The following is a 24840-nucleotide window of genomic DNA, read 5'->3' on the forward strand; positions in this document are numbered from 1 at the left end:
AATATCTAATGGAGCATAAGTCCTTGCTTATGTCAGTAATATCTATGCCTGTCAGGTTACTTCTGGTCCCTATATTATCCCTAGTATACATAATAAAGACAGTATTGCATTCATTCATTTATATGTAGAAATCATGATCATTGTGAAATCATTATACTGACAATTATCTTTGAATCAATTGTTTATAGTATATTATTTTTTTCATAGTCTTATAATGTCAATATATTTTGTGTGGAAAGTTTGCACCCAGTGCAGGTTCTGGAGTGGAATGGCAAAGATCAGAGGCTCTGGCACAATCAAGGTTAGTGACAATGGTACACATCTCACAAAGATGTGACATTTGCTGACATAACTGTAGAAAGTGACTAGAATAGTGTTGACATCTAGTAAGAGCTCACTAAGTGTATGTTCTTGTTGAATAAATTGAAACCAAGGGAGAGATACTATCACTAATGTTCATCTTCTCTACAAATTACTACAATTTTATTTAATATTTTATCATTTTTATTTGTGATATAGTAAAAATTCAATTGTTTTTATAGTTTTTCGAATTATATTGAGTGTGAATCACTAGTTGGCAATATATTCATTCTCACATTTAGTCTTTTATGCTTCTTTCAATTTAAACTTAAAAATTCTGCTTCTTAAAATTATGTAGCGTGTACTTCTCTTGTTATTTTTCAGATTTAATGAGGTTATAAAAAAAGAAAAATCTCATATGTATAAATTTATCATTTTGTTAGTAGCAAAAACACACCTAGTGTTTTTCAATTCATTGTAGTGTTATTTCTTAGAGGGACACTTTTTTTTTTTTTTAAGTTCTTGATTCCTTTCTAAAAGACCTGAATTACTGAAGTTGTCAAATAAAGTTTCATATTTCTCCTTTGCCTTCAGTCTGTACCCAAGAACAAGCTTCCCCTCTTGAGCATGGATTATGTTCGGGTAAGAAGGAAGACTGTCCAGATTGATGAAGCAATACCCCTGGGAAAAGACGATTAACATGTATAAAGGGATTTCCCTGCAGTATAAATACCAGCACGCGCCCTCCTGGTGCTCAGAGCCTCCCTGATGTATATATGCAGGTAGTGAGATTTGAAACAGCCCTTTGAGATGGTGATATAATAAAACTCTGACTTGAGGAGCAGCACTTCTCCTCATTTTTCTACTCTTTTGTGGGAATGAGTTGCCAACCTTTTACTTCGGCTGATACCTTTATACCTCTGAATTCTGAGTCTTCTGCAACTCTGCCTCTGATAATGCATCACAGCGCTGCCGAGTGCCTACCAGTCTCCAACCATGCCACCAACGTGATGTCCACAGGTACTGACTCCAATAACTGTCTACCGTGTGGCTGGGCCTAACATGTCAGGGTGGACGCTTTGAATCTTGTTAGTTTAGAATCTCATTGCTTCTTTTATTTTCATTGGTGTTAAGTTAAATATTCAGGATATTGAAGAGGTCAAAATGCCTAAGAAAAATTTCAAGAAATATTAGTAAGTGTAGTAATTTCTATTATTGTTGGTTTTATTATAAAAGAGATCTATTTTCTATATAAGTAAACAGTGAGTCTGAGATTTATTTGGTTTTTAGCTTACATTTACTGCCATGTCTAAAAACAGTCATACACCTCGCAGTAAACACAACTGAATGATTCCCAATACCAACAACAATGGGTTTCAAAGAATAAAATAATTAAGTGTTTAAATACACTTACATTTTTAGCATAATTAAAAACTCAGAAATCAAATCTAGAGGCAGTATAATATTTAGAGCCCATGGACTGAGTTGAATTTTCTCAAAATTGAATCCTGAAGAGACTTCAAAGTTTTTATATTTTCTTATATAACTTTCTGAAATGAAAATTAAACTTTAGAATTCAAATATAGTGTCTCAAACACAACCAAGCAAATAAGTATATTTTGTTAATGTGTCCATTTTTTATGCAGTAACAAAGTGTTTTGAAGTTGATTTATAAACAGTCTTGAGTTGAGTAAATGTCTTCTGTTTAACAGCACTTTCCACTTGTTTTAAAAGCAATCTAAATATGAACTAAATTTTATACATTTAAAAATCAAAATTTGAGTTGATACATTTATATGCTGATTTAAAGTATTTTAACCTTATCTTTTTTTATAATTAAGCAGTTTTCAAACTTATACGTAAGTTTGGCATTAATCTTCAGCTGAATTTTAAAGTATCTAGAGATCATATATTTAGACTTTGGGAAAATTATTAATGTAGTGATTATTTATCTACTAAGCATTCTCAGAATTTAATTTAAAATGTACTAATGAAAATATCCTCAAACATATTTTTTGGAAAATGTAATAAAGTATTTTTATCAAAGAGGTGTGGTATAAATAAATTTAAACAATTATCACATAGCTAATTGTATATTTTACATAATAGGCATTTATATAGGTTGGTGATGAGAAGGATAATGCATTGTATGCTTAATCTACTGTGTGTGGATAGTATTTGGCTAGAATAAAAGTAAAATTTGGAATTGAGGTTAAAATTAAGCAAGTTTAGGTCAAAACCCTATTTATTTATTTAAAAATAAGTAAATAATGTATAAATAAATAATTTATAACTAATGTATAAATATTATTTATAACTAATTTATAAATAATTATAAATAATAATGTATAAATAAATAATTTTAAAATAAATAAATAGTGTACTTAGTAAGTTAGCCTACCCTTTTACACTACTTCCCCAAATCAGAAAAACAAAAGGTATTTAAACCTTGGAAGTAAAAAAATTCATAATCAGTAAAAGTGACCTAACGTGTTTTAAATAACAATCACATTGATTTTTATAATTTTTCCATCAAATTGTAATCATATACATCTAATTGTCTAAGTAAGGAATTAAAAATAGTAATTATAATGAGAAGAGCACTTAGATATTGAATGCGTTTCATGTTTATTTGTTTAATTTTGGAATGCATAGTGATCATTATAAAGTAAAATGACTTCAGTTCTCTCTCTGTGTCAGTTGTAAAATGAAAATTTATGCAGATATTTTAAAATATTAAAAATTGAGTTATAGTTAGGGAAAATACGTTTTACTTTCTGAAGAAATTTTGTCTTTAATCGGTAGACTATATATTTTCAAAGGATTCTAAATTTATTCTTTATAATATCTCATATTATTCAAGAAGATACAATTTTATTTATGAAAATCCACCACTACATTCAGGATATCATGAAAAAAAAGCGAAAATAAAATACATAAGAAAACATTGGCTAGTGATTTTATTGTCAGTAGTCCATTGTTATTCATGTTTAAAGCTTGATAAAAGTTTAGTAATTCAAATTTATAATACTTTCAACATACACATTAATTCAATGAAACCTATAACTATTTATAAATGAGGTTAAGTTTATATGCTAGGTTCAACCTTTATAAACCTCAAGTTACACAACAATCAACGAACTTATTTTTTGACCAGCTTCATCATTAGAATTGTTGAATTAATTGTGTACATGAAGAAAACCCTCAACCTCGTGGTTTCAACACCAGCCTAAATACATCGTACATTGTCACAGGCTTTTCATAAGCCTGTGAACTTAGTGGGGTTTTTATAATTAGATCCAGTAAAAGGCTAGTGGCTCTGCCATTTCCTCTATGATAGAAAAAATTTGTTAGGTGAATAAGCAGAAGTAAAGACTGATCAGGCGTTGATTTCTGTATTCACTGTTCCAGAAAAAGACCACTGTATTATACTATGTTATACAAGAATTTTAAGAAACTATCCTCTCGTCAGTTCTTTGCAATGTCTATATTGGGTGGAACCTGCGAGAATTCGGCTACTTCCAATTAGCCAAGTTTCAAACTGGTCAATCACCCCAACACAGAGCACAGGATATAATTAATGAAGGCTCTGGTCCACTTTGATGATTCATGATCTCATTATTTGAGACAAATTTCAACCCCTAGTTTTAACCTACTCATCAGAGAACAGCCCCCAAATGAGAACAAATTATTGGTGTATAACTTTAAGAATAGCTTAAATGTGTACTTTTGAAATGAAACGAATGTGTCTTGAATCCTCGTACATTTTCTTACCAGTCCCGTCTATTTTGTCTTTGATCCAAACTCCTAAATGTTTGTGCACATATTTCTTGGTGACAACATTGGGAAACACAGCAACAGGACTTCATTATTCTGTTCCTTCCTGTCATTATGGAAACCAGTCATCGACCTATGGAGTGATGACAGGTAAGAAAAATTGTCTTTACATATAAGATTGAGTCTGGGGACACTTGGATGGATTTCCTGGGTCTGAGGGAATCTTGACCAGAGTATATCATGAATTTCAGATCTCTTAACCTTGGAAATGCTGGTAAAACCACCGTGTATTGAAATGTTCTCTGATCTGTGATGTCTTCAGAGACCATAATAGTTATACCTGATTGCCCCTATTCTACACAGCTCTGAACTGCTATGCTTCTTAACTCTTGTGTTTGCTTTGTATGATTTTTATTTTAATTCTCTACTGCCAAACTGCTCATTGTCACTTGTTCATGCCATTAGTGGGCTTGCCTACAGTAATAATAAGGTAGCCGCTAGCCTTATGTGTCTATTTAAATTTAGATGTAAATTAACTAAAATAAGGTCAAATTTAAAATTCAGTTCCTCAGTTGCACTAGCCATATTTCAAGTGCTCAGTAATCTTATGTGCCTACCAAAGCAGATAGACCAACTTATAGAGCATCCTCCTCATCACAATGTTTTTTCTGGCCATTTGGTCCATAAAGATAAATAAGACATTGAAGGCTAAGAGTGATTTGCAGCTGCTTTAGCAATAGTTGAGTCTTTGGCAGCCCTGTCTGAGATGCTTCTGAGTCTTAGATGAGATTGAAATAGTTGAAGTTACATATCTTTTTTCCCTTTGGATAAGTAAAGCATCACTAGATCAAGATAAACTACTTGTTTGTTGACACTTGCATGAAGATATTGATAGCACATTTCTTAAGGAAAAGAAAATATGACCTAAGAGATCCACTCGTTACAAAATTTATGACTTAATTTTAGGATATGGCCATAGAAACAATTTTGCTCGGCACAGAAGTTTTTTTGGGTATCCCGTAATCTTTTATATTTATTTCTGCAGCAGGGAGAGAAATACTGTGGGTAACAATAAACTACCAAGCATCTATGGGAGAATGGGAGAGTGTGTGTGTGTGTGTGTGTGTGTGTGTTTGTGTGCACGCTTGTGTGATATTGAGAAACTCTGGATAGAGAAATCACATATTAGGGAAATCTTTTCTTGTGTTTTGTTATCCAGAATAGGTAATAAAAAATCAAATATGGATTTATGCTTATACATTTGAAATAAAATTGAACAAAGAATTTAGTTCACCAACCTTTCATTTCTCAGAATTTCTCAGTTTAAGACTCAATAAAACATTAAAACTTTAAAATAAAATATTCCAGGACAAATTAGCTTCTTTTTATCTTCTATTAGGCAGCATTCTGAATAAACTAGTATCCTCACCTTTATATAAATTGAAAACTGATGTTCTTAATGGTTACCTGTAAATCCTAATGTCTCTCTTTAATAAGAACTAAAGAAAGCCATATTTTTTCTTCCTCTCTGAAAACAGATCATTTACGATTCATATACGTAGTAGTTAATCAGTATTCATGGTTAATGAGAACAGCTCTCGATGATGAACTACTTTCATTTTAAAATAGAATAATGTGCATTTAGCCACTAGAGGTGCAGGCAGAATGCTTTCTGTGGCCTCCACCACATTTTGATTATGGAGACTGGAAATAACAAGCTCATGGCCACGTGCTGCCCTTTCTTGGAGGAAAGGGGCCTTGTTCTTACTTCACAGTAAGTTCCAGGAGCCCCGGTACAACTATAGGCTCCCTCTATACCCAGCAAGTGGCAGGAATGAATTGAGGTTGGCACAAAGATAAAACCAGCCACAGACCAAATGATTTTTGACAGTTTTTGCTACCACCTCCCTCTCACCAGTTCTAGGCCAGTGTCTGTGGGGTTCACAGCTGGCCTGAGAAATCTAACACCCTTCCAATTTCCAGGATTGGAGAGAACAGGCCCAAGTTCACACTGAGTCCACAGGCAGCTCAGATTGTGCTGGTACAAGTTTCCTTGGCAGTCTCAGCAAACTCTCTTCCTCATTAAAAGTTAAAAAGCAGAGGCCCCTGGAAAAGACCTTTAAAATGATTCAAAGCCTGGGTTGGTGACAATCACAAGAAAAATTGCCCTAAGATTTGGAGGTATTGTTGTAGTCTTAAACCAAAATTAAATATATTTTGTCACTGAAAGAAAAATTCACCATAGCAAGCATAGAGATTATATTTGAATATTTTTTGAGAGGGATATCATTAAAATATGGTGTGCTTTATAATTTGTTACAATGTCACTATTTTGACATATATTTGGTAATTAGCCTTTGCATCATGGCCGATTAAATCTCAGCGAATCTGAAACTTTCTGCTGTCATCCCCAGAGAAGCTACACAAATTGAGTTGTAAAACACAAGAATTCAGAAGTATTCAGGAATTTAGAAAAGGTATAAAAAACACAAGAGAAACCTGGCAATGCCATTTGAATTTTCTGAGAAGTCTCAAGGCGTTCATCAAATCAGCTGCTTCCACACAATCCACAGAAGCGTTTAATCATCAACAACAAAGACAGATTCATTGTCACATACTCCATATGAAAGTGAAGCTGCAGAAAGAACAATATTTCAAAGGGTGTGAAATTGCTTTCTTTGAATACGGTTATTTTGTCACTATACTCTGATGCTTACATTTAGTTTGAGCATTTCATTAAATTAATAACCCATTGGAAGACAAGAGCTATAGCTAATATTTTGTTAAGGTTGGTAGGGAGGACTCTAATCATCAGATGAATCCACTGTGCTTCATAGTCCAGGTGTGGGCATACCAAAGAGAATGACTGATTGGATGAAATGAATTAGCCACACCAGGAACTAATTACAAACCTTGTTCAAGTCAGCATCTCCAAGTGTCAGTCTCTTCATACCCAAGTTGCAGTGGGTACCACAGGTCTATCAGAGTTGAGTTGTGGCAACTTTGTACCAACTCAACCTGGCTTTCTCCTTGATCTTCTCTTCAGATATATTCTCAGTTAAATCTTCTTCTGTCTCTTTTCTCCTGAGAACTTAGATAATTCAACAGCCTACAGTATAGATAATAGGAAACAGGGAATTATAAATGCTATTCAAAAATCTCTTCTGGAAAAACACAAAATAAAACAAAATAACAAAAAAAAAAACCCTTCAAAACTCTGATTCCTGGGTATCTGACATTGTGTCTCTTCTCCAGTTTCTAAAGCTGGGTCAAAGTTAGAAAACAAGCTTAATGAGCTGCGTACTTTGTCCACTGTCCTGTGGAAACTGGGCAAATCACCTACATGGTAATGATTGCTAAATCCAGCAAGGTTATGACATAATGGCCACCCAAGATGTGCTATAAGAGTCCTTGCTTAAAAATTAATTTTATCAGGAAAGCGAAATAGCTGATATTGGAGAATTAATCAAGAAGATGGATGTTGTTTTCTTATGAGAAGTGGAAAATAAGAGAAAAGATTAGTATGACTGCAAGTGCCCTTTCCCTGGGCTAAGGCAAAGGGTAACAGAAATCTGTTTGACAGTGACATAGAGAAATAGTCTACTTTGGAGCCCACCTCTTCATTCTTAAATTGTCTTTTTTTTTTTTCTGTTCCATTTTTTTCTTTTATTTAGTCTTACTTTTCCCTAACTTATTCTGGTTGTGTTGACACTAAGGGAAGGAGTAATTCTGACCATCTTTTGCCTCTGGATCATGAAAGGACTTTCAGTAGCACTGACACTATGTATTTTCCCTAAATTTTGTAGCCTCTGTCTCAACTACACAACTCGGTGATTGTAAAGCAGCCACAGGCAATATTTAAACAAACAGGCATGGCAATGCTCCAAGTCAACCTAATTTATAAAACCAGGAAGAGGACCCTGTTGTACATGAATAGGATGTACAAATGCACAAAAGAGAAAAAAAATCAATTCAAATTTATGATTTGTTTCACGTTGTCAAGCATGAGGACAAAAAGAAATGGAGATATTAGAATGCACTTTGCTGTGCATGTCTACAGCAAGGTGGGAGTATTTTACTGTGTCCCTCTGCTTCCCCTGTTTGTTCTTTTAAAGCTTCATAACCTCAGAGCTGTTGTCAGTTAACATCTGGCTGAGCCACATGATGCAGAAAAGCCCCCTGCCCTGTATCACAGAACCTTGAGCCATGTCCCCGCAAGGCAAGACCATGGCCTCCCCATCACCTGCTTTAAAAGACTCACCTCTATTCCTCTCCCTCCCCCGCCACCCATAAGTACATGCAGAGCAGTTCAGAAAGGCTGTGGTGGATTAATCTGCAGTGTGAATATACATCTTGGGCTGTAAAGAATGTACAGACACTTCCAACCTATTTAGGTGTGAGCTTGTTCTAGGCTTATAGACAATTTTGCTTTAGCAATGTTTTGGAAATTGTTCATGAAACTTCTGCTGCACACGACTCAGTGCATCTTATTCTCCTCCTCCCCAACCTGACTTTTCAATAATCCAGGCTTTAGAAAAAAAATTTAAATATCTTGTCATGTATACCGTACCAATCACTCCCCATTTTCCGCCAAATATAGGATCATATGATAGAAACCACAGGTTGTTTGGCTGTGCTTGTGACTGTCATGAATTTCTGTTTAAGGTTAGTTCCAGGAAAACCGTGTCCTTGCAGATAATTGTGGATACTTTCACTTAACGGAAAATAAAAACTTGTCACACTTAGTGCTTTCCTTTTTCCTCTGGATGCCAGACTTTTGAACATGATATTTCCTGTGTACTTTTTATGGACTCATGTTCAAATTTATTTGCTAAATGTGCATTTCTCCAGAGTATTTATAATGTATGAACTAGCTTTAAAATTTTCCAGAAATAGAGATGGCACACTTCCAATATTTCATTAAATAAATATAATACTTTTGTCTGAAAGCGTTTGTTTAATGTAGCCAAATATGTTTAAGATGCAGAAATCTTTAAAGTCACTTGATTTCCCTGAGTACAGACTACCTGAAAAATGAACTGATTATTTTGGTGTGGTTTACTGCAATGTTCATTGGACTTCTAGTTTCAACTGTGTGGTGAATTCATCATAGCACCCAAGGAGAGTTATTTAACTTGTTTTTATTCAAATTTTAAATTGTGGGTAAAAAATACATATTTTTTCTACTTCATTTGTTTATATAAGTATAAGAAGATGACAAATGTAAAATGAACACAGCACGGAGATTTGTAGCAGCACAACTATTATCAGCAAGAAAAATTGAAAAGAGTGATCAAGATTGCTAACAAATTCAGACCTTTCTGCATCTCATGTAAACGATATGCAACAAATTACTTATGTGAAATAAAAATAATTTGACACAGATTATGTGAGTTATCCAAAATGCCTTAAAATACATTAAATATGCAAAATAAAACAGCAGCCTGATTTGTCTCTGTTTTTACTGTTTCTCAGAGTATTTCATCATTAAGTGCATTAAGTGGCATTTGCTCCTTCTGAATGATGAAAGAAGTGAAGATTTTTTCATATGTGTAAGATTCAACTCAAAGCAAAGCAAAAGAAAAGTCTTGAGATAAATATTAAGCAAATTTAAAATAAAAGTGGTCATTTTTCTTTTTTATATATTAGTCCTTTCTTTTAGTTCAACTAACAGAAACCTAAAACTAATAGAAAGCTAAAAATGAACCCCAAAGGTAATAAACATTAACAAATTGAGTTATGTAATAAATTAAAAATTGATATTAAGAAAAAATAAAACTGGATAATTTTGAGTTTTAGAAGTAACATTAATTGCTCTAGACAGGAATATTTTCTTTTGTATATTTTTTACATCTGTGAAATGGCTAAATTTATTTTATGCTATTTTGTTTAATTTCTCAATCGTATGTGTATTTTGCTTCAGAAAAGTAATATAGTCTACTGGATAGGGGTACACTATATAATTACATATTCTCATGTAAATAATATAAGCCAACAATTTGCTGACTTACACTATTCTTTGCTCATTATGTGTTGATATATTAATGTAAGCTTTATATATTCTGGCAAAATACACTATTACTCATGTCTGACTTGTGAATGTATTTATAGAGAAATTATAGGTAGCATAAACTCGTATTTTTTCAGTAAGCTTCTAAGAATGATTACTGCAGGTATTCTGTAGTCATTTATTTTTAGTTTAAATACTTATTTGTACTCATAAGAAAGATTATTTATTATTGCATATTTTATTTACATCAAAATGTCTTGGTTATACAGGTATCATTTAATATAAATTTAAGTTAAATCTCTATGAATAAAAATGTAAAGTACTGATGAAGAAAACAGAAATAAAATATGTGGGAGTTTGGCTTATACCATCCTCTCACCCACGCTCCACAACTGAGGCAGACTCTTCTTTCCAAATGAAGAATGAAATCTAGAAGCAATTAAAAAATTAAATCTTTTAGTTTTTTGTGATTTATTTAACTCACTAAATGGATTCAATGCTTCATCATTTATGGGTGATTACCTATCATATCTAGAACTGAACCCTTCCTTGCCACTTACTTTTGCTTCCTAAATAATTGTCAAGAAGTGATTCCATTATATTTTATACTTTTCAAGAACTCTTGTTGCTGACTTTTTAATAGAACTTTAAAAATTACTTTTTGTTAATGCCTGTCTCATGTTAACGTCGAATCTATTTAAACATATTAATGTATTTTGTGTTCTCATAATTTTCTTTTTACCTGCCTTTACTAAATTCAGCATTTACTGAAAAATCAGTGGGGTTTCTTAACAATGTAAAATCAATTTTTTCAATCCTACGAAAACTTCCCAGCATAGCCCTTAACCACGTGCCTTGATTATAACAAACATCATAGATTATTTGTTCAATGAATTAAGAAAACAGAGATGAATATGTACATTCTGGTTAAAGTTGAACCTCAGATTCCCAGGAATAGATGTCTTTTAAGAGAAAAAAATGATGGAAAACTCACACTTCTGTGAAATTTGCTTATTTCTATTTTAATTATTGGCAAGTCCCTGCTTCTTCCCTTTGGCTTTGCATTATCTTCGTTTTTGCTGCTCCCAGGAAGGTGGAAAATAAATCATCGCATTTATACTAAGTTACTCTTCTATTTCAAAGACTGAATGTCAGGTAACCTTTCAGAATTGAGACTGGCTGTCACAGAATAATCTTATGGGCCAAACTCTTGCATGTATAGAAATGGGGGATAATTACAAACGGTCCTTTCCTTTTCTTGCTGTTACAGGGAGCTTAGCCCCTTGTCTTTATAAGTTTCCCGACCACACCTTGAGTCATGGCTTTCCTCCCATGCACCAGCCTCTCCTGGCAGAGGACCTCACAGCCGCTGATTTCAAGCAGGAGCTCAGGCGGAAAAGCAAGTTGGCTGAAGAGCCAATAGACATGGATTCTCCAGAAATCCGAGAACTTGAAAAGTTTGCCAATGAATTTAAAGTGAGAAGAATTAAGCTAGGTATGTGCTTGTTATGAGCAGTGGGGCACACAACCTGCTCTGCAAATTCTTACTCTGTTACTCTTCAGTCTCTTACACTCTGCTCAGAAGTCCAAGACAGTTCTCATTCTACATCTCTACTGTGGATGTAAGTTACTCAAATGATGACAAACCTACAAAAACCTTCATTTCCCTGTAAATTCTTAGTAGCCAAAATACATAGATTTCTAAATTAATGGTACTCTTTTTCAGAGATAAGTTTTGAAGTGCCTTTTTTAACCTATCTTTTATTTGAAGAGATACCTTTGTATGATTCAAAGGCTAAAAAGGTATGTGAAATATATACCTTCTGCTTGTTTTTCCTGTTTATCAGTGTTGTGTGGCCTTCCAGAGATATTTTATGCATATACATACAAGCAGATACATATATTTCTTCATACAGATTTTTTTTTCATTTAACTATTTGTTTTGGAGAGCTTTCAATATTAGTTTTTTAGAGAGCTTTCTGTAATGCATCTGCCAATTTCCATTTTATGAATATACTACCAGTCTCCTGCTGATGGAATTTATATGGCCTTCAATCTTATGCTACTGAAAACAATACCACACTAATTAACTTCATAAATGTCATTTTGCACCTATATAAATACATGTGAAGGGAAAGTGTTAAAAGCAAAATTGCCTGATCAAAGAGTATGTGTGTTTGTAATCTCGATAGATGTCAAATTGGTCTCTGTGGAAGTTGTACCAAATGTTACTACCACCATGGGTGTCTCTTTTGCCACCCTTCAGAATATGAGCTCCATGAAGGCAGCAGTTTTTTGTACTTTGTTTTTTGTTTATTTATTTCTTTTTTGTTTTCTTCTTAGGGGCATATCCTCAGCACTTAGAACAGTGACTGGCACATAGAATAAAAAAATAGTTGTTGAAGGAAAAAGATGCTATTAAATCTTTTGGATCTTTGCAAATCATATAGGTCAAAGTGGTGCCTCATGGTAGTTTCATTTTAAATTTCTCTTACTATGAGTGAAGAGTGAAAGATGTTCTTTCATGTGTTTGACAGTCATTTGTAATTCCTTTTCTGTGAACTGTCTGTTCTTAGCCTTTGCTCACTTTCTATTGAAAAGTGTTTTTAATGTAAATAACCATAATAATTAACCTTGATTTTAATGCATGAAATGTATTTTTTTTTTTTTTTTTTTTTGCGGTAGGCGGGCCTCTCACTGTTGTGGCCTCTCCCCTTGCGGAGCACAGGCTCCGGAGCACAGACTCAGTGGCCATGGCTCACGGGCCTAGCCGCTCCGCGGCATGTGGGATCCTCCCAGACCGGGGCACGAACCCGTGTCCCCTGCATCGGCAGGCGGACTCTCAACCACTGCGCCACCAGGGAAGCCCTGAAATGTATTTTTTAATGGATTGAAATGATGGTGCTAACTTTTGCATTTGTGAAATGAACCACTGGTAATTTTTAATGATATTTATTGATGGGCATCATATGTAATCATTTTCTGCATACAGGTATATAGCCTTAGGCCCTGAATTAATATGTAGTAACTATTTGTCATAAACACAGCAGTAGGCATCTTTATGACATTCATTTTCAATTTGCTATTTATATTGCTGTGAATGTTTCAAATTTTATATTGATGGCTTATATCAACTTATATTCTAAAAATGTTTGAGACAATCTATGAGAACTTTTTGCCTGGAGATAGAAGCATTACCGAATGATATCATAAATATGCTTGGAGGTATACATAAAATATTGTGTGACCAAAGTCTCATAATAAACATGTTTTTAGGGAAAGTAAACACAATTCTTAGTTTTAGGGAAAGTAAACACAATTCTTAGTTTTATCTTCAACATGTTGAATTTTTCACTCTTAAAGTTGAGAGAAAAATATTTATGCTATATCACCATGTATTTTATGCATTATATTTAATATACTATAGATTTTGAGCATATATCATCAGATGTTTAATAAAAATGATTGAGAGAATTTTTAAATGTCTTCTAAAGTGTTTATGACACATCAAACCAATCTGGCTAAATATTATGAATGGCAGATGTTCCTACCTGAATTCTTTTGACTTCTAAAAAAGTAATTTATTAACTAGAAGGAATTTTTTTTTTGAAATACTGAACAATTCTACACTGAACCTTACTGTTATTCTAAGTTGCCAACAAATATATGGTTTAAAGTGGTAATTAATAGTTGACAAAGATACACAAAATTGTACAATGGATCAAAATGAATGTTTCTTGAAAAACTGAAGTTAATGGCCTTTGTTGTTTTTTCACAGGATACACCCAAACAAATGTTGGGGAAGCCCTGGCAGCTGTGCATGGCTCTGAATTCAGTCAAACAACTATCTGCCGATTTGAAAACCTGCAGCTCAGCTTCAAAAATGCATGCAAACTAAAAGCAATATTATCCAAATGGCTGGAGGAAGCCGAGCAAGTAGGAGGTACTAAAGTTGTTTCTGGAGACTCAGTGATGTTCTAACCTGAAAACAATGCCTTCCCTTGGTTGGATTAATGCTAAAGTGAGAGGCTTGAAATTTGGTTTGCGTTTGCTTTTTCTCTTTGACGTGAAAAATAAATACCTTGTTTCATCCCACTAAAAAAAGCAAGGCCAGGGCTTCCCTGGTGGCGCAGTGGTTGAGAGTCCGCCTGCCGATGCAGGGGACACGGGTTCGTGCCCCGGTCCGGGAGGATCCCACATGCCGCGGAGCGGCTGGGCCCGTGAGCCATGGCTGCTGAGCCTGCGCATCTGGAGCCTGTGCTCTGCAACGGGAGAGGCCACAACAGTGAGAGGCCCACATACCGCAAAAATAAATAAATAAATAAATAAATAAATAAATATAAATAAATAAAAAAGCAAGGCCAGTGCGAGTGTAGAAATAAGTTTACTGAGAATGTAAATTGTGAGAGAATAAACGGCATAAGGAAAACTTCTAGACAATATGGCATAGGTGTGAAGTGGTAAAATGATTTTTTTTAACACATCCAGATTGTTTTGCCTCTGGGCTATATACGGTAGTAATTATACATGAGTCATTTTCATAACCTAATATAAATGTAGCCAGAGCATTTACACACACAAGCAATTGCTAGGTGAGCAATTTATTGTGATAAAATTATCCACTTATATTAATGTCAAGGCTGGATAAAGAGCAAGGTTTGAGAGCATTCAGAGCAAGTGTTCCAACTAAAAGTAGGGATATGATTTAAAAGACAATTGTTTTTGCTAAGTTAATATTTATTTCTGTGTTAACGTTTTAATCTAACGCTTGTAATCTAAAATGATGTAGACCGCAAAACTTTAAAACAAAAATGTGTGGTAATTTTATTTTGCATTGTTTTATAAAGAAAATTTTGAATCCAAATCTGATAGTTAAAATAAAAAGACTTACTTTGTTTTTGTAATTATTCATCTTTTCCCCATCACAGCTTTATACAATGAGAAAGTGGGTGCAAATGAAAGAAAAAGGAAACGGAGAACAACTATCAGGTATACTTTTGAAATAGAGTTACTGGAAAAGAAAAAGATATTTTACAAATGGAATGAGCATTTAAGCATAATATAGGTTCAATATAACATAAAAATGAATAGAGTCAATTGAGAAAATAAGATAGGTGAAATAGCATAACATTTAATAAATTACTGGTGAGATATAGCTGGAAATTTAAAATTTGATGGAAAAATATGTATTGTTTGTTTGATCCAAGAACAGTTTTACTCTGCAAGTTTTGGATAAAACAGAAACTGGACAATCACTTCTAAATAGAGTGACCGTTTCTATTGTCCTTTTAGACATAATTCTTGCTCTGGCAGTATGGTATCTATGTTATTAAAAATAACAAAACTAGACACCAGTATTTTAGCTGCTTAAAGTTCAAGGTAACTCCTTGCATTTCAAGCCAGAAAGATTGTTCATTGATCTTTTTGTAATTTCCATCAGGCTCACAGAGGAATTGCTAAAATACAGTTTTTGTTTTAGTGGGTTAGTTGTACACAAAACATTTCATTTATTGTAAATAAATGATTTCTGGAGGACATTTAGAAATGCCTACAGAATTATTTCCTTCTCAGTAAGTCAGTGCCCTCTTGTGGCACAAAGTGGGATAAACACAATGTCTGGGTTCCCCTACTTCTTTCTTCCTGTGACTCTGGGATAGGTAGCCAACGTAAGACTAGCAAGCATCCAAATGTTCAACAAACTGCACATTTATCTTTGTTGAAGAGCTTTGAAGGTGTTTTCGGAGTCTTTAAATTTCCTTTTTATGTTAATATTTAGGAAATTCAACCTAACAATTTTGATCTGCCAAAAACATCCCTATCTCCCTTTCTCTCTTGTCAACTCCCCACCTCCCAGTATTGCTGCTAAAGACGCTCTGGAGAGACATTTTGGAGAACAGAATAAACCTTCCTCTCAAGAGATCTTGCGGATGGCTGAAGAACTGAACCTGGAGAAAGAAGTAGTGAGGGTTTGGTTTTGCAACCGAAGGCAGAGAGAAAAACGGGTGAAAACAAGTCTGAATCAGAGTTTATTTACTATTTCTAAGGAGCATCTTGAATGCAGATAAAATTTCCTATTGTATAATAGCCAGTTTTTCTATTTTTCATTCCTTTCTCTTCTCCAGCCAAAATAGAAATTCCTTTTTTGGTTAGCTTCAAAAAAATCATATCAGTAACTTTTGCAGAAGCTTTTCTTTTCTACTTTAAAAATCAATATGACAATTTAAATTATATTGATGAATTATTCTCAGAAACCACGTGGTACTTTTTAAGCCAGAGACTAATAGGAATAAAACAGTGATTCTCTCTCTCAATATATCTCTCCCTCTCTCTTTATATACACACACACACACACACACATACACACACAGGGGAGTGGTCTTTTAAAGTTTCCTTTTCCAAAGGCTGTGTATTTGCTTTTTAATATTTTAATCAGTAATGTCACATAAAGAATATCAGCAGAGAAGATCCAATTAGAAAATTCCTTAACTGATGTCCTGCTTACCATCAGCTCTGATAGTTTGTTTGAACTAAACTTTTTTTAAAAAATAAATTTATTCTATTATTTATTTATTTTTGGCAGCATTGGGTCTTTGTTGCTGTGTGCGGGCTTTCTCTAGTTACGGTGAGCGGGGGCTACTCTTCGTTGTGATGCACGGGCTTCTCGTTGCAGTGGTTTCACTTGTTGCAGAGCACGGGTTCTAGGTGCACAGGCTTCAGTAGTTGTGGCACATGGGCTCAGTAGTTGCGGCTCGCGGACTCTAGAGCGCCGGCTCAGTAGTTGTGGTGCACAGGTTTAGTTGCTCCACGGCATGTGGGATCTTCCCGGACCAGGGCTCGAACCCGTGTCCCCTGTGTTGGCAGGTGGATTAACCACTGCGCCACTAGGGAGGTCCTGAACTAAAAGTTTTGCACTTAAGAACCACAGGGGCCTTTGAATTTTATTATTGCATTTAGGAATAAATCTTAGAAGTGACACCTTTGAAGTTAACATTTAGGGCATAGAGCCCAAAGAAGTGTTTCAAAAGAAATCTGTAGAAATATTAAGTTATGTTCTTTTTATTCTTCCCAGACATTAGCTTTTTTGATGTTTAGCTTTAGAAAACATGCTTTATTGATTCTTGAGCCCCACACTGCTATTTCTGTAAGCTGTAAAAGTGCAAGGAAGATGTCTGGCTTGTTTGCTGTTGTTTCTCCAGTGTCTGGGAAAGCCTATGCTCACAATGGGCATGCAGTCCTTGTTAAATGAACACAGGGGTGTGCTCTTAACAATGGCTGCAAACTTGAAGGGAGTCTAATTTAATAACGTAACTTATTTTTGAAATCTCACAACCTAGAAAATCTGGGGTCCTATCAGAAAAGATGATCACTTTTATGTAATTGGTTAGAATATGATTTATTATTAATAAAAAAGTTTACTATATTGAGCTTTTCAATTCAGAGAGTTGTACCTTGAGGGACATATTTATTTAACTTATAAGAATGTGCACTGTACAGCACAGGGAATATAGCCACTATTTTATAATAACTTTAAATGGAGTATAATCTGTAAAAATATTGAATCGCTATATTGTACCTGAAATTAACATAATATTGTAAATCAACTATACTTCAATTTAAAACAGAATGCACTTCTTTAAAACTTGTAGGCAGAAGTAGACTGTAATGTGATAGCACTATCAAATAATGACTTTGTTTTGCATTTTGAATGTCAATCTGCTAGCAATGTTTATCTAACTTATTTTATGTAACAAAAATGGGAACAATTAGACTAAATTTTTTTATTTAGAATGCTTACTAAATATACTGTCCTGTCTCTTGCTTTTTGTAATATTAATAAAACCAAGCATTATACAGATCATAATCTATGTAGATTATGTTTGTGCACACATAATCAGCATTAACTGGATGGCTAGAAACTTTGATATATCATGAACAACAAAAAAATTAGTTTTCATGGGATTGACATACATACACTGATATGTATAGGTAACTAATGAGAACCTGCTGTATAGCACAGGGAACTCTATTTCATGTCTCTGTATGGTCGACACTAACACAACATTGTAAAACAACTATACCCCAATAATTTAAAAAAATTAGTTTTCAGTGGCCTGATCATCCATGCTTAAGCACACATCTAGCACCCAGGAGGTGTTAAATAATATATATATTTAACTATATAATATATTTAATATATAAATATATATATATATATATATATATATATATATATACTATATATATATATATAAAGGCTTTTCTTATTTGAGAGTAAATTCCAAATTATTCAGCTATGTGGATTTATAAGTATTTTCTCTTGATTTTTCACCTGCTTAAAGCATACATTAGTTGGGGGAGTGATTCTTTAGTTAGCAAAAGGCAGGGCAAAATGTACATACATATATACACACCTAAAAATACATATATGCATGCCTTTGAAACTTGCAAATAGAAGCAAATGTAATGCAATATAAATCTAGAATAGTTTTTGCACTTAAAATCCAGACTTTTTGCACTTAAAATATGAAACTGCTGGGAATGTTTAATCTGACATTATATAGCAAAAACAAGCATGTATACATGCTTAGTCATCATTACAGATGTATGTTTAGATCATATTATCAGACATTCATTTTAAAGGTCATTCTTTGCAACTTTAGATACAATTAGCATTGGAAACCAATTTTTCTCCCTAAAAATATTTTGAATCAATACTTAATATTGAAATAGCAATTCCTTAGTTATTTAGCTATTCATTGGTTGTAAATGCACTGGTATTTGCTATTAACTCATTTGTATAAATGAGTTTTGAGACTATATTTTCTAACTATATTGATAGAATTTTAACAGATACTGGCCTTTTTAAAAATAGAAAATGGTTCATGTTATTTAGAATCCTAAACTGCAATTAAACAAATGACAAATGTGATTTGCTGTGCAGTATCTATGTGTTCATACATTTGGGCATAAACGTCAAAAGCTGACTTTAGCCACACAGCCTTTCCATCTCATGTTTTTGTGAGCTCTTCTGTGGTAAATCTTCAGGAATTCAGTAGCGTTCCACTAAAATGGAAAGATCTGTCACTTACCTATTGGTATACTCAATTTTACCCTGTAGAGGTGGTTGAGAAACTCATTCATGTAATTTACCTTTCCATATCTAATGGTGGAAGTACTTATTTGTTAAAGGAAACATTTTCAGTGTTTGGAGACAGAGGGGTGTGTGTGTGTGTGTATGTGCGCATGCACGTGTGTGTGCGTGTAGTGCGTTTTCAGGCTCTTAGGAGGATGGCTTGTGGGGGAGGAGGAAGTGTGTGTGCTGTTCTAATAGCAGCGTACCTCAGATCAGACTTCAGGATCCTCAGGCTTCAATCCAATCGACTCTGGAAGGAACTAAGTTACAGGAATGGTCTTAAATATCTTTATGGGACTCAGCTTCTAAAGAAAGGAAATTGGAAAAGTTAATCTATTTTTTTGTAGCTGCAAAACCCTATTCATGTAGAGTAATGGCATCAAAGGAGAAAGTCATCACAGGTCTCTTTTCAGATCTGCACATACACTGTTTTAACATGGGAGTGTCTGAAATAGGGGTACATGTTTAAATTGGGCCCACTGGGATCAGGCTAGAAGTGTCGCTACTGGGCTAGTAAGGAATGCACATGTGGCCAAGGGGCAAGGGCAGGCTTCTCCTAAATGCATTCATTACAGAGAATAAGATACACATCACTGTGCAGGTCAAATAACATAAAGCTCACAGGCTACTGGATTCCCCACTCTGGTCTACAAGGTCACTTATCTTTTTAAAAATTTTTTTAAATTTATTTTATTGAAGTATAGTTGATTTTCAATTTTGTATTAATTTCCCGAGCCTGTTTCCACTATCCCTACCATGATCAGGTGCTCTTCTCAGAGCACAGAGTACAGTCTGTGCAACACAGTCATCTGACTGACAGATGGTCATTTTATGTTTTCTAAGATGAGTATTGACATTTTTGTACCACATTCTACTTCTCTGAGACTCAGCAATCTCCTCCATCCATGACTTTTACATCCAGTAATAGAATATGACATTGGGCTGCATCCCTTTCAGTAACAGAGAAATTGCTATACTCCTCTGCTGTCTTTCTACTGACAAACTTTTGTTTGACTACAGCTGTTAAAGAACTCCTTTTGCCAAAAGTAGGAAATGAGGGAAATCAAGTTTAAAAAAAAAACAGTATTTTCATTAAACTCAGTGTGTAAGAATCCTTGTTTCCTCACCTTAAGGGTCTAAAAGGAAATTTTATTTTTAGCAAAGGATAGTGTAACATTACAAATTTATAGTGACTGTTCGTGAAAACTGCCACTGCCACTAGAGCATTTTATAAATGTAGCCAAATGAGAATGACTCTACTTTTTCCTTTGGATCCCAAAGTCTTCTGTGGCATCCATTTTTGACTGAAATTTAAAAAATAAGCTCTAAGACCTATCTGTTTAAAAATGGTTATCCCCTGGAAGTTCTAGGAAAGAAATTGTCAGATAAATTTCATGTAAAACCACCAATTCTTAGACTTACTCCATTCACAAACATCCGTCTTGTATCAGCTGCTAATTCTTAGATAATTAATTATTGCTAAAATGTAAGTAGCAGAGTTATCTAATTTTTCCTTCCAAGAAATAAAAATCAGTCTTTTGAAAAATTACCAGATATGCATAAAACTTTTAACTTTAGCAGAAACCAAAAATAGAGTTAAAGAGATAAGGGGGAAAAAAAGCAGAACAGCAATAAACCTTTATTGGGATTTTTTTTTTAACAAAATAATTTTAAAAACAAAACCCCCCACATGTAAACAAGAAAGTAAACAAGAAAGTTAGTTAGCATTATTATGTACATCCAAGAATCAAAACAAGTTCTGGGTTAACATTCCATAATCCAGTAAAATGTTTTCACCCATCAATGTTCAGGGTGACTGCATTTAATATTATTAATAACGGAATCTTATCTTTGAACATTATAAAATGGTTTATGGATTATAAACTGTAAAGTTTAGGTTTTTGCTTTTCCCACCAATCCATATGCCACATGTCTACTAGTCCTAAAATGTACTGATGTTGTCCATATTAGTCCAAAATATCCATTATCCAAAATTAACCAGGTTACAGCTATCTGATCTCCTCCAGAAGAGTTTTTATGGTGGGATGTGCTAGAACCCATATATGACAACATCATTTTTCAAAGCTAACCTAATTTTAAATTCTAACTAATCTGCTACTTCTTCACTTATTCTCACTTTCTATCCATACATTAAATACCATAGCAACTTTACCTTAAAAAATGCAGCTAATACATTAATACACATTCAGGCAGTAATTTCTGACAAAGTTGTAGTTTATTTACCAAGAAAAAATGCTAGTTTTTAAAATTTAGGTTGAGTACTGTCATAGTAGTGTTATTTAATTGAGAATGATGGCTTCAATTTAGAGGGTTCAGTGTACACATTAATACAGTTCAAAACTAAAGAGATTAAATTATAACTCATATGGAGAAAATCTCAGTTCTTGGAAGAAAGATCAAAATATATTGTTTTATTACTAAAAATGTTATTAATTCAGTGTCTCTTTTGCTAATCATATTTAATTCACTTTTATAAGCTTTACAAAAAAGAGCCTGGATAATTTTTGTAAATGGCTTCAATTTGAGTTTAAAATGTAATTCTTTTCTGTCAGTTAAAATGATTTAAAGATGTGCACAATATGTTTGTGCTATTTAAGGCAGGTGCCAAGCACATTTTGAAAGGTAAGAAACTTACCAACTAGAATGTTCTCCCAAAGGAAAAAAAAAGAAAAGAAAAGCTCATAACAGTTTTTGTTTAAGACAGATGTTTAAATAGCACTCTGCTTTTAGGTAATTTAAAAGTAATTTGGCAGCTGAACCGCCTATGGTCATAACACATATCGCTTACAAAGGACAAGTTAACAGATACAGAATTAATGATATACGTTTAATATTTTTACAGGTCTCTTTAAGCTGGTGCCTAGTGGCTTTAACAAGATTTGTATTCAGTGAAAAAGATTTAGAACATAAACTACACTAAGTAATGAATGTGATTTCTCTATGCCATGCAGAAGTCAACATTTTACACACCATCACTCCTAAACAGTTTTAATTAAAATCCAAACTGTTCCCATTTTTGCATCATCGTCATTCTTTGGCAAAAGATTCAAAACAGCCATGGGTTAGGAAACAACTGTTTACTCATGGTCTTCATTTTTGCAAAATAAATGTGTTTTGTAAAAGAAATCTGAACTGTGCCTGGTTTATACTAAATAATTATAATAGGCAAAATATAATGGCTTTTTTGATTAATCTACTCCTAAAGCTTTGAGTTGCCGTTCAATCTCTTCATCGGAGATTGTAGCCTTTGAAGTAGAGGCAGACGGTAAGCTTCGGGCTGCTGATGGAGCTTTGGCCATCTATATTAAAGAGAGAAAAAGAGAAAAAATGTGTATTGTCAAACTTTTGGGATAGGACATAAAGGATGTGCTGCAAACAGGTGTAATTTAATTTTCAAACAAATATTAAAAACATACAACCCAACATAAAGGAAAACTTAAAACAATTAAGTGACACAAATGGTAGAGAAAATATTTCCAACTGAGAGTAAGACATTCATACCTTTCCAGAGATTTCAATTCCAATTTCATCAAGAACTTGATTCACAATATCTTGGCTTTCTTCTTCATCATCAGAGCCATCAAAGATGTCATCAAGTGTGTCATTGACTTGAGAGGAGGGGAGGAAACAAAGCAGTTACTTTCAAACAGATTTCAGGTTAGGTTTATATTTTTAGAAAAAGGCCCAAGTATGTAATTTACACAGTACAAATAAAATTTATGAATAGATGGAGAAAAGTAAAGATCTTAGGTAGCTTACACTTAAGTAGAACAAAAAAAATTAATAAACAGTTTGTGATAAATGGAAAGGTAAATGATTATAAAGCTTCAAAGGGAAGAGAGTATATCCACCAGCGGGGAAGTAATATGTGAGATGGTCCTTGAAGGACACATAGGATTTAACCAAACAGAGACAGCGTAGTGTGAGCAAAGACATGGTGGAAGGCAATAGGGAATATATGTAAGAAAGAGTAAGTTCCTCTGTTTGGTTATTTAAGATGTATAAATGGAAAATGGTTGAGAAGGAAAGAATTAAAGCAACTGGCCTGAGATCATTACTACCATGATCACCGGGGAACGCCTCCAGAGAAAGGAAGACAAGTAACCTAGTCTGATCTCTCTGTAAGCACGCTGCTAATTGGGCTCCTGGTAAACAGACTAATATTTGCTAGCAAGAGAGTCCTTGTTTATGGAATGCTCCTAGCAGGCTGTTTTTGCTTTGGTATTGCTATAGCTACTATCTATGGGTTTATATCCATGACTCCCTAGAAAATAACACATAAGGTAGGTGACCATCTGAGGTATAAATTTAATATATTTCCTAAAATGCTCTCTTCAACATGAGATGATAAGCAAACCTATTGGACACATCATCTCTTATGCTAGGTCAAAGAGCTTATGTCTGATATGGAAAGAAAAGATCTGGAGAGTCATTTGGGATGTCCACCACTCTCCTTGTTTTGCATGTGCATCTTAATAGCTTGTATCCTTTACATTGCTACTAAAGCTTGATATTGGTTAAGATCTCTGATTTGTATGAGTATGGTTTGATAATTTAATTTTTTGTGTTAGTTTAATAGTATAAAGTCAATTGGAAAAAGCTAAAGAGCTTAAGGCCAAAAAAGTGGAATATCATCTCTGAAGAAGTTAAGTGAATGTTAAGACTTTAATTACAATCTCAATTCTTCCACTTAGTACCTGTGCAACTTTGGGGGAAGTCACTTTACCTCTCTGGGCCTCAGTATTTGCACTGACAAAATAAAGGGGCTTGACCTGAAAATTGTTTCTGATTTATAATGTAGGATTTTATTTTGTAGTCAGAAAGAAGCCACTGTGGGAATATGATCAGCACACTCAGAGGTACGCTTCTAGAAAAATAATTTAGCAGTGATACTCAGATTGTAGTGAAGTAACAAGGGAGGTGGGGAGTCCAGGTCAGAGTTTATAAGGGCCTGAATGAAAAACTACTTGCAGAAAAAATGAAAGAAAAGGATGGAGGAGAAACACCAGAATGGTGTAATCAGGATGTAATAGAAATTTCCCAAAGATCTTGTTTCCAAAATCTAAATGTGAACAAGCGTTGGAGCAACACTGTACAATATAAATTCTAATTGGACAAAGACATGTCCATTGAATTTATCTTTGGGTGAAAATACTAATGTTAAAAAACCTTACTGAAAAATCAAGTAACCACCAATAACTACTATTCTTTCAGACTCACTTTCAAATTACTAAAACACAAACAAGAACTGTGACGGATACAAGTTTTAAGTACAAGCTTATTGATTCTCTTCATTATAGCTTAATGGAATAGTTAATCCCTCTGTTAAGATCTGCTCACACCTGTGCCATCACTGGAATCCACATAAACATATTAGATACCGTGATCATTATATACATGACAATTCTCTCAGTCATTAAAAATTCACTAATGATGTCTTCGAAAAATTATTATTATTATTATTATTATTTTTTTGCGCGGTACACAGGCCTCTCACTCCACGGAGCACAGGTTCTGGACGCGCAGGCTCAACGGCCATGGCTCACGGGCCCAGCTGCTCCGCGGTATGTGGGATCTTCCCGGACCGGGGCACGAACCC

At 34.0% G+C, this 24840-nt stretch overlaps 2 protein-coding genes across 3 annotated transcripts in view; one reads left to right on the forward strand and one right to left on the reverse strand.

Annotated features, from left to right (window-relative positions):
* Window positions 1–1178: 1178 nt before the first annotated feature.
* POU1F1 (POU class 1 homeobox 1) lies at window positions 1179–16152 on the forward strand (the record flags this gene model as incomplete). 2 transcript variants are annotated; one of them, XM_079704719.1, is made up of 6 exons in its annotated part: window positions 1179–1320; window positions 4078–4227; window positions 11358–11582; window positions 13866–14030; window positions 15016–15076; window positions 15942–16152. In XM_079704719.1, the coding sequence occupies 6 exons, from the start codon at window positions 1179–1181 to the stop codon at window positions 16150–16152; spliced, it is 954 nt and encodes a 317-aa protein (XP_079560845.1). The 2 variants fall into 2 exon arrangements, with proteins under 2 accessions (XP_079560845.1, XP_079560846.1); XM_079704720.1 differs by having other exon boundaries at window positions 4156–4227.
* Window positions 16153–22219: 6067 nt separating this feature from the next.
* The window catches only part of CHMP2B (charged multivesicular body protein 2B), a gene marked incomplete at its 5' end in the record, with an annotated part of 28556 nt that continues 25935 nt past the window's right edge, over window positions 22220–24840 (reverse strand). Inside the window, 2 exons of the mRNA XM_079705033.1 lie at window positions 22220–22540; window positions 22743–22849. Coding sequence (XP_079561159.1) covers window positions 22430–22540; window positions 22743–22849 — 218 coding nt within the window. The 3' untranslated portion in view covers window positions 22220–22429. The remainder of the gene's footprint in view (window positions 22541–22742; window positions 22850–24840) is intronic.

Source organism: Hyperoodon ampullatus (genome assembly GCF_949752795.1).
Source record: "Hyperoodon ampullatus genome assembly, chromosome: 5".
Taxonomy (NCBI): Eukaryota; Metazoa; Chordata; class Mammalia; order Artiodactyla; family Ziphiidae; genus Hyperoodon; species Hyperoodon ampullatus.